General features: G+C 45.2%; 1 protein-coding gene across 1 annotated transcript; it reads left to right on the forward strand.

The window, feature by feature from the left end:
- The first annotated feature begins 409 nt into the window (after window positions 1-409).
- LOC142301762 (olfactory receptor 2G3-like) lies at window positions 410-1,354 on the forward strand. The gene has a single exon (XM_075342782.1). It carries the CDS (start codon window positions 410-412, stop codon window positions 1,352-1,354), a length of 945 nt encoding a protein of 314 aa, XP_075198897.1.
- Window positions 1,355-10,968: the final 9,614 nt, after the last annotated feature.

The following is a 10,968-nucleotide window of genomic DNA, read 5'->3' on the forward strand; positions in this document are numbered from 1 at the left end:
TCTAATTTTGATCAGTGTTTTTTTCCATTTATCTCATTTACGTTTTTATTATGTGCTTTACAATAAATGTAATTAATGAAATAAGCCTAAAATACTGTTAGTTTACTCATGTTAGAATATAATCATCTAGGACGACACAATGATCTTAACATTTAGGAAATTGTGTGTTGTTCTCTAATTTTGATCACCAGGGTACATTCGAATGATTCAAATAAAGCATGATTAGGATAACAAGTTAATAGATTATTTGTGTTCTTCTCTAATCTTGATCTCCAGTGTATATAGGTTAATGTCAACATGCATAGATATTGTTTGCTCATTTAACTATTGTATTTTCTATAGGAGGACTGACGTGTCTTAACATATTGGAAAGTAGAAGAGAATGATTCTCCACAATGACAGCACTGGAATGAACATATCAAAGTACAGGAGGGTTGAAGAATTCATTCTTCTTGGGCTAACCAGCCATAGAAATATTCAGATAGTGTTATATGTAGCATTTTTATCTTTTTACGTGATATCACTTATTGGTAACATAATGATAATTACTCTCCGTGGAATAAGCCCCCGACTCCACACCCCAATGTATTTCTTCTTGAGCAATTTGTCCTTTTTGGACATCTGGTACACGTCAAGTATAATCCCAAAAATGCTCATTAATTTCCTGTCAGTGAGAAAAAGCATATCTTTTAATGGTTGTGTCACTCAGATGTTCATCCATCTCTCTCTAGGAGGGACGGAGTGCTACCTTCTGTTGTCAATGGCCTATGACCGGTATGTGGCTATTTGCACCCCTTTACATTACACGAATATTATGCATACTGCCTTGTGCATTAAGATCGCAACAAGCTCCTGGGCTGGAGGAATAATAAACTCAATTGTACACACAGTCTTTGCATTACAATTACCCTACTGTGGTCCTAATGTAATAAATCACTTTTTCTGTGAGGTCCCTTCAATTCTAGAGCTGGCCTGTGCGGATATATCACTCAACAAGACTGTTATTTTCTTTTTTGCCATGTTGGTGGTGATGGGTCCATTTTTCCTTATCCTTATCACATACGGTTATATCATTTCCAGCATACTGAAGATAAGAACTTCTGTAGGACGGAGGAAGGCCTTCTCCACCTGTGCTTCACACATTATAGTTGTAACCCTGTTTTATGGCACCATCATATTTATGTATATGAGACCTGGATCAACCCATGTAGCCAACCAGGACAAAATGGCCACCTTATTCTACAGTGTTATAACCCCAATGCTCAATCCTTTGATCTATACTTTGAGGAACAAGGATGTGATTGGAGCATTTATGGACATCAAAAGAAAAAAGATGGTGTCAGACAAAAGATAAGGACACAGATCTCACAAACATTGTGATTCACTAAGATAGATGAACAAAAATTGTGGCCTAATTGCAACAAAATATTACAAATCTCACATTTCTTGGATTTATTTTGTGTTTTAGATGCTTATTTTTCTCCCTTGTTAAATCAAATCAACATTTCAACCCTCCCGGGTCTAAAGGCCCCGTTACATGCAACAACATTGCTAACGAGATGTTGCTGGGGTCACGGAATTCATAACGCACAACCGGCCTCGTTAGCGACGTCGTTGCGTGTGACACTTACGAGCGACCGATAACGATCCCAAATACTCACCAAATTGTTGATTGTTGACATGTTGTTCATTTTCAAAATATCGTTGCTTGTTTGGGACGCAGGTTGTTCATCATTCCTAAAGCAGCACACATTGCTACGTGTGACACCCTAGGAAGGACGAACAACAGCGTTCCTGCGTCCTCTGGCAACGAGGTGGGAGTGACGTTCATTCGGCTGCTCTCCGCCCCTCCGCTTCTATTGGTGGCCTGCTGTGTGACGTCGCTGTGACGCCGCACGAACCGCCCCCTTAAAAAAGAGGTTGTTCGCCAGCCACAGTGACGTCGTTAGGAAGGTAAGTTGGTGTGACGCGTACCGGCAATATTGTTCGCCACGGACAGCGATTTGCCCGTGACGCACAAATGACGGGGGCGGGTGCTATCGCTAGTGACATCGCTAGTGATGTCGCTGCGTGTAAAGCAGCCTTTGGTCAAGAGTCACTGGAGGATGGGTAGCAGGGAAGTGAAAGTAGGGGCACAATAGCACTACTGTTTGTGTTATGTAGGTGTCTTTGAGGATTAAGGTGGGTGAGCCTACAAGCGCAACATCACTATTGCTATTGCTGTGGATACACACTATCCACAGCAATAGCGCTGTTGTGCATGCAGGCTCACGCACCTCGATCCTCAAGGACACCTAATTGACATGCTGCAGATTTAAATCTGCACAAAATCTGAAATGAATCAAAGGAAAAATAAGGAACATGCGCATAAGACTTCCAGATTCTGATTCATTTTGCAGGCACCCAGGAAACAATACTACAAAACCGTAACATGGGCACAAGTCATTACAGCAAACTGTCCTTTTTCATCTACATGTGATATAGGTATTTTAATAAATATATTTCTAAGGTGGGCTTTACACGTTGCAAGCTGCAACATCGCTAGTGTACCGCCCGGTTGCCGAGCTGCTCGGATCCAGGCTCGTCGGTGGGTGGCTCGAGCTCCTCCTGAACCCGGGGGTCACATCGCTCTAAAGGGATGCTGGCGCTACGTGAGGGGTGGTTTTCGGTGGGGAGGTCCATGGCCAAGGTGGTGGTTGTTTTTGGGGGTAAAGTACATGACGCCACCCACAGGTTGTGGTGAATGGATGGACACCACCGCTGCCGTTGACTAGGCTCCAGGGGACGGTGTTGCGCAGCTTGGTGTTGACCCCTCCGTTGGTAGGGTGTGATGGTCCCGGGGGGCCCGAGGGAGGTGCTGAGGTGGGGAGATGGATGCGTGCTGGCGTGTCGGTGCAATGCGGCACGGTGCGCGGCCCGAGGGCACTGTTGTACTCACTATTACAGACACACTGGAGTCTCTGGTAAACCAAACAAGATGGTGGACACTGCTCGCAGACGGCTGCGCTTTCCCCTTTTTCAGGTTGGTGGTTTCCGCCTTTCTCCTGCACCTCACTTTTAGTAGAATGGTGACTCCTATGCCTGAGCAACGGTAGTCCTCTCCCCAGCTTTGTGTGTACCGGTAGAGCCCGTTTGCCCGCAGACGCTGGCCCGTGGGATCTCGATGCCTGGGCGGTGGCTTTCTATACTTCTGGTTGGGCTGTTGTCTTCAGTCGGGTCTTGGGTGGGAAAGGACCTAAAGTCCAGACCCCAATCAGTGAATTCGACTTGGTCCAGTGGCTTCTGGGCCTCGTACTGGGTCTGAGTACCCCTCCTGGTGCTCCGGTTTCCAATCGGTTCCCCGGTTCGGTACCGGTGGGCCACTACCCGGTCCCGGTCCCTTACGGTTCCACCGGCTGTAATCCCAGCTCCTGCAGGCAGCCACCACCGTCTGCCTCCTGGCCACAGGGTATCCGGGCTCCAACCCAGATCCCTGACAGACGTCTAAGCTTTGCTACCATACTCCTCCACTCCTGTCACTGAACTCTCTGTTTTTCCCGCCTCAGGCTCTCCAAACTCCTCGGTGGGCATGGCCAACCGCCTGGCCCCGCCCCCCTGGTGTGAATGTCAATTCCTGAGAGGGGTGACTCAGGGTTTTAAGGTTGGCTGCTGGTACCTTTTTAGGGGAAGGTGTTTGTGCAAGGGCCTACCTGTGACTACCTGGCTAGTCCAGGGAGTTACACTAGCAATTGCTAGCGATGTCCAGCTTGATAGCAACCACCCCCGTTGCACATGTGATATGTGGAGATTGCTGTCATAGCAAACATTATCGCTACGGCAGCTTCACACGCACATACCTGCTCGGCGACGTCGCTGTGACTGCTGAACAATCCCTCCTTCAAAGGGGAGGTGCGTTCAGCATCACTGCGACGTCACTAATCGGCCGGCCAATAGAAGCAGAGGGGTGGAGATGAGTGGGACATAACATCCCGCCCACCTTCTCCCTTCCACATTGCCGTCGGTATGCAGGCAAGGAGATGTTTGTCGCTCCTGCGGGTTTACACACAGCGATGTGTGGAGCTGCAGACACGATAAACAACATTGTACCTGCGGTCGAACCGACATTATGGAAATGAACGACGTTACGCAGATCAGCGATATTGTATGCTTCTGTGCTTGTTCATCGTCACACCTATGATTTACACGTTGCGATGTCACTACCAGCGCCGGATGTGCGTCACTAACGACGTGACATTGGTAGCAATGTCGCAATGTGTAAAGCCCCCCTAAAGGTGCTAGTGACATGAATTTCTTAACAGATGTCAGTAACATCCCATCCAACCCACACAGACAATGACCTCAAACCATAAATGTCTCTAAACTAAGTTATGTGTAATAATTAGAAATGACACAGATAAAATGTATTGCACACATGTGTAAGATAAGTGCACGATAAGTGCAAGATAAGTGCAAAAAGCCATGGAAAGTCATGACACCAGCTGAAATCTATCAGTAATTAGAAAGCATTGCTGCCGCTTGTTCAACTGATGGCCTATCAGAAGGTGTATCATTACCAGGGTGCCAAACAAAGAACATCTCATGATGGGTAAGAGCAGTGAGTAGTGATGGGCTAACAAAATTCAGGATCCGTAGGATACCTAGCATCTGTGCACTGACCCAAACATGTAGTTCTCACTGAACCTCATGTAACTATCCGAATTCGGTCACTCGGATAATTTAGAAAATAAAGGAATAAGAAAGAAAATGGGGAATAAAGCAGGAGTGTTAAACTTACCGAGTCTCCCGCATGGCTGAATACTACTTCTGGGACCGTGCATTACCCTCATACATATTCACTGCTTCCCCTGCCCACTGGCAGTCTCGACATCTCTGATTGGTGTGACAGCGTGTGTGACTGCTTGGAATCACACATGCTGTCTGAGTCTCTATAGTGGTGTAAAAATAAATAAGTTGGCATAGAATCCCCCCATATTCTGATACCCAGCACAGATAAGGCATACGTCTACAGGCTGCAGCCCCCAGCCATATGCTTATCTTGGCTGTGTATCAAAATATGAGGAACCCCATGAGGCTTTCTTTAGAAAAATAATTTAAAAAAATAATTTAAAAAAACGGCATGTGGTCCCCCTGAAGCCAAAAAATAGCAGCTTGCAGCCACCCAAAATTTTCGCATCCATTAAATGCAACATTCCTGACACTTCACCTGGCTCATCCCGATTGCCCTGGTGTGGTGGCAACCGGGGTAATATAATGGATTAATGACAGCTGCCACTAAGCCCTAGATTAATAATGAGAGGTGTCTATGAGTTGGAAAAGAAATAAACACAAACAGCGAAAAAATCCTTTATTTGGAATAAAATACAAAACAACACCCTCTTTCTCAAATTTATTAACCCCAAACACCAAGTTCTAACATAATCCACACAAGATCCCAGGATTCCAGCTAAATACTAAAGTTACAGCGTGCGGACATGTTCTGTGCCCACGCACTGTGACTTCAGAAAGTAGCAGAGTGGGAATTGTCATGGGACTTCATGTGGATTAATTCGGAACTGAGTGTTTGAGGTCAATAAATTGGAGAAAGAGGGTGGGTTTTTTTGTATTTTATTTATAATAACGGATTTTTTCAGTGTCTGTGTTTATTTCCTTTCACTTTCAGATTAGTCGTGGGGGGACTCATACATGCCTCCCATTACTAATCTAGGGCTTAGTGGCAGCTGTGAGCTGTCATTAACCCTGATATTACCCTGATTCCCACTGCACCAGGGCAATCAGGATGAGCTGGGTAAAGTGCCAGGATTGTCGCATCTAATGGATGCAACAATTCTGGGCTGCTGCAGGCTGCTATTTTTAGGCTGGGAGGCCCCAATAACCATGGGTCTCCCCTGCCTGAGAATACCAGCCCCCAGGTGACAGCTTTATCACGGCTGGGTATCAAAATTGGGAGTGACCGCACGCCTTTTTTTTAATTATTTATTCAAATAATTTATAAAACGGCCCCATGGGGTTCCTCTTATTTTGATACACAGCCAAAATAAGCATACGGCTGGGGGCTGCAGCCTGTAAATGTGCTGGGTATCACAATATGGGGGGACCCTACGGCAATTTATTTATTTAACACCACTATAGAGACGCAGACAGCGTGTGTGATTTCAAGCAATGACACAATCTTACATGCTTCTGCCAGCATTGATATGCACATGTCTGACCAAAGCATGTTCATCTCTGGTACACAAAACCCGTCTCTTTCCTAAGCAGTATGATGGCTGGACAGTCCCATCTTGTTTGTACTTGCATATAATTGTTTGTACAGATGAACGAGGCACTTTCAGGTATCTGGAAATTGCACTCAAGGATGAACCAGACTTGTTCAAGTCCACAATTCTCTTCCTGGGATCTTAGCTGATTTCTTGTGACTTTCCCATGATGATACACAAAGAAGCAGTGTGTTTCAGGTGTGCATAAAAATACATCCACAGGTTTTTCTCTAATTAACTCAGATGTTGCCAATAAACCTATCAGAATCTTCCAAAGACATGACATCATCATATGGGCTGTCCAATATTGTTTAACACTAGAAGTCCCAGACGTTTCGAGCTCCATAGGGTTCCAATAGTAGAAGTGTTAAATGACCCCTCTCTGGGACTTCTAGTGTTAAAGGCATAGTACGCTTAGTGTATGTAAACTTTTGGCTTTACAGAAAGTAATAGAAATGCTTTAAAACATTCTTTCTTTCATTATTCTGTCAATTGGCAAATATAAATAATTTTGGTTCCTGATTGACCTAAAACGAGAATGGTTTATTCTGATTTCATGTCAGATAGTTAGAAAAACATGCAGATGTGTCTTTTTAAATAGTGTATGTAAACGTCTGGTTTCAACTGTATTTTTCAAACACCTTCTAATGAAAATAACTGAGCTGTGTCTATTTTTCACTTTGCAAATGGCCACTCTAGGTTAAACTATAGTCAGACACTTATATCTGTAAGCACACCTGTTTGCACATATGCTTCCTTCTTCCATTTAGCGAAAAATCTTCCTTTTAGCTAAGGTCCTGAGCTTTTATATTTTTCTGCTGCGCCACTTCTTTACCTGACCCAGTGTCTCTCTGAAACTCTTCCCTCTAGTAAACATCTTCTTCATTCACTGGTATTGGGTGATGTCTTTGGCCAGCAGAGGGCAATGTTGTCCTACCAACCCTGTTAAATCTGATTGGATGCAGAGATTGTTGTGTCTGCTTCGTCCCAGGGGTTTTTTGACCGATTGGTGGGCATCACTGGACCTGCGCCCTCACCAATCTGTTGGCAATTAAAGGGTCAAAAAATATAAAATCTTTTCGCAAAGGTTTAGTTACTCTTCAAGTTTACCAAACATATATCTTTCAAAGTTTTTATATGGAATTTAAAATTTGACATAAAATCCCTTAGACACAAATAATGAGCCTATGAAGTCTGAAGGGAGTACAAAGCGGGATACATTATTTTGTCAGTAGGAACTGTGCCGCCCCGGTGTTAGTCGGGCTGCTCTGATCCGGGATCGTGGCTCGAGGGGGTCATCCGGACCCGGCTTGGCTGACACTTTGATCCGTATAATGGGGGTACACAGAGGATAAGTTTGTGACGCCACTTGTGGGTTGCGGTAATGGGAGTACCGCTGCTGCTGAAGGAGTACCCGGGGCAGATGAAGTTAAGCAGCCAGTTGTTAGTCCCTCCATAGGTAGGGAAGGCCCCAGGCTCAGGGTGTGGGTGGTTATTTGGGAGAGCAGGGTGCAGGGCACCAGGGTACTCACTGTGGGTAGTCGTGGTGCTGGATGAGGATTATAAAGGAGACACACACGTTGCAGGTAAACCAAATTCTCTGTGTGCCGCTGCGAGGAGCCCATCCAAGTAAGGAAACATCATGATGCCCACCAACCAAGCGAGTCACACCCACTAACCTGGAATGAGCCAGTACATTCTAGGCTTATGATAGATGCTAGAGTATATGGGCTCCTTCAGTTACACTGCTTTCTCCGCCCACCAGCCATCCTGGCACCTGTGATTGGATGCAGTCAGATGACACGCTGCCACTCAGTTTGGGGGCTCATCTGACTGTAATTAGTGGCCCAGGAAGTGAATTGGCGGCCTGGGAGCAATGTACTGCCTTGCCAGAGCCTTGGTAAGTACAGCGCGCTTGTTCCCATTCCCCTATCCCTTCTGCCACCATTTTTAATCACCGGATTTTGATCCCCATAGACTTATATGGGGGCCTCATTCCGGACCGGATCCGGATTTTTTAAAAAAGTGAACAGGGACCCGCCGGTCCCGGGTATCTGCAAGTCTGCCCATCTCTAGTCAACAGGTAATAATGGAAAAATTAATCATGCAATTTCTCCTGAATATGCTGATACCTCATATGTGCTTGAATCATTAGCGGACACCATCTCGCGTTTGTAGACCCCCTGAGGGGCCTAAACAATGGAGCTCCCCCACAAATGACCCCAATTTTAGAAACTAGACCCCTCAATAAATTTATCTAGATGTTTGGGGAGCACCTTGAACCCCTGGGGTCTTCACAGAAGTTGATAACATTGAGCCTTGAAAATAAAAAAAAACCCACAAAATTGTTACTTTAACCAGGTAGCTATTTTTCACAAGGATATCAGGAAAAATGCACCATAAAAATTATTGTACAATTTCTCCTGAGTATGCTGTTACCTCATATGTGGTGGAATCAATTGTTTAGGTGCACGGCAGGGCTTGGAAGGGACGGCTGAGTCATAAAAATAAAAAATGGGGTTTTTTTTGCCACAAAATTGTTACTTCAATCAAATAGCTTTTTTTTTCACGCTGATTGGAGCGATTGCGCATCATAGCATGATCGTTCCAATCAGTGCTGCAGGGGGTGGAAGCACAGTATTTGCTGGCCTCCAGTCTACGATCTGGTGCTCCTGCAGCATATCATAGCTAGATCTCACCGGATCGCACGGTTTGGGGCATTTTTTTAACCAAAAACAGTGCACTCGCTGTGACTGGCGTTTCCGATTTTCGATGCGACCCCCGGCGTTAAGCAAAGGTCCCTTGCAGTAAGAGACAGCAGAGGGCATCATTTGAAAGCCGTTGCTATGGCCACGACAATCAAATGAATTGTGGGCCGTACCGTTATGTCCCTGGTCATTAAGTCATGTAAAAATAGTATGTAATGGTACAGCCCACAGTCATGAAGGGATTACTAAAGAAAGTATATTACAAAATGGAGACTGCAAATGAAGTCGTAGCTGACACAATCTCCCTATGTAATCACTGCTATACGACAACAGATCTTAACATTATGATGTCACATACAGAAGTAAATCTCTTACCAGATATGCTTTAACAAGTATAATGGAGTTAACGTAAGAACAGTGCAAAAGACACAAACACACGCATGTTCCCTGTGACGAAGATTCTCACAAAATGGTGGCTACTACGCAGCATGCCTAGGAATCTCCCTTAATACATTAGGACATTCTTACAGAGAAAATAATAAATATTAGATAGCTTCCATTAGATGGTGCTCTACCAACATTTTACATTACTACAAGGCTGTCAAGAATCTAATATATAAAGCTGAATGTGTGTATGTATGTATATGTGTATGTCCAGGATTGGCATCTGCACCGTCGCAGCTACAGCCACAAAATATTCCACACTCACACGTCTGGACCCCGAGAGCATCATAGGCTATGTTGTGAGGCAAAATTTTAACCCTGCGCGTTCCAATTTACCAATCAATTTTGCCCCTATCTACATAATGGGGAAAAAGTGAAACAAAAAGTGTATCCGCACCGTCGCATTTACAATCACAAAATTTTGCACAGACACCTCATGTGACCCAGGGAACGTCGTAGACTATGTTTTGACAGGAAAATTTAACCCCGCACTTTACAGTTACTCTCCAAAAAATATGCCTTCATTAAAGGAAATGGAGCCTGGAGCTACAGGTTATTAGTAGGAGCTGTGAGTGGTTGCTATAGGAACAAAAGACATTCATAGTATAAGAAGCTTATATGTGAGGTAATAAGATGTCGTTGGGGAGACGGATAGAGAGAGACAGAGATATAGACAGACAGGGAAAGAGACAGACAGAGACAGACAGGGAAAGAGACAGAAAGAGACAAACGGTGAAAGAGACACACAGAGACAGACCTGGAAAGAAACAGACCTGGAAAGAGACAGATGGGGAAAGAGACAGACAGACATGCAGACAGGGACGGAGGGAAGGAGGAGACAGCCAGAGAGACAGACAAAGATAGATGGGGAAAGACACAGACCTTGATAGAGACAGACTGGGAAAGAGACAGAAATAGAGACAGACAAAGATAGGCAGACAGGGAAAGAGATAAACTGAAAAAGACACAGACAAAGAGACGGGGAGACAGATGGGGAAAGAGACAGACCTGGGAAAGAGACAGACCTGGAAAGACACAGAAGGGGAAAGAAACAGAGAGATAGAGACAGACAAAGAAAGAGACAGAGACAGGCAGACCTGGAAAGAGGCAGACCTGGAAACACTCTCCACGGCGTCTCCAGACTCTGTCACGTCTGTCACATGTGTTCAGTGTGAACCTGCTTTCATCTGTGAAGAGCACAGGGTGTCCGTGGCGAATTTGCCAATCCTGGTGCTCTGTGGCAAATACCAAGTGTCCTGCATGGTGTTGGGTAATGAGCACAACCCCCATCTGTGGACATCGGGCCCTCATGCCATCCTCATGCAGTCGGTTTCAAACCATTTGTGCAGACACATGCACATTTGTGGCCTGCTGGAGGTCATTTTGTAGGGCTCTGGCTGTGCTCTTCCTGTTCCTCCTTGCACAAAGGCAGAGGTAGTGGTCCTACTGCTGGGTTCTTGCCCTCCTACGGCCTCCTCTGTCTCCTTGTAGCATCTCCATCCTCTGGATACTACGCTGACAGACACAGCAAACCTTCTTGCCACAGCTCGCATTGATGT

The sequence above is a fragment of the Anomaloglossus baeobatrachus genome, chromosome 4 (assembly GCF_048569485.1).
Source record: "Anomaloglossus baeobatrachus isolate aAnoBae1 chromosome 4, aAnoBae1.hap1, whole genome shotgun sequence".
Lineage (NCBI taxonomy): Eukaryota > Metazoa > Chordata > Amphibia > Anura > Aromobatidae > Anomaloglossus > Anomaloglossus baeobatrachus.

Bases quoted from the DNA above. Each gene is read 5' to 3' on its own strand.
- LOC142301762 (XM_075342782.1), top strand. From the start codon at position 410: ATGAACATATCAAAGTACAGGAGGGTTGAAGAATTCATTCTTCTTGGG.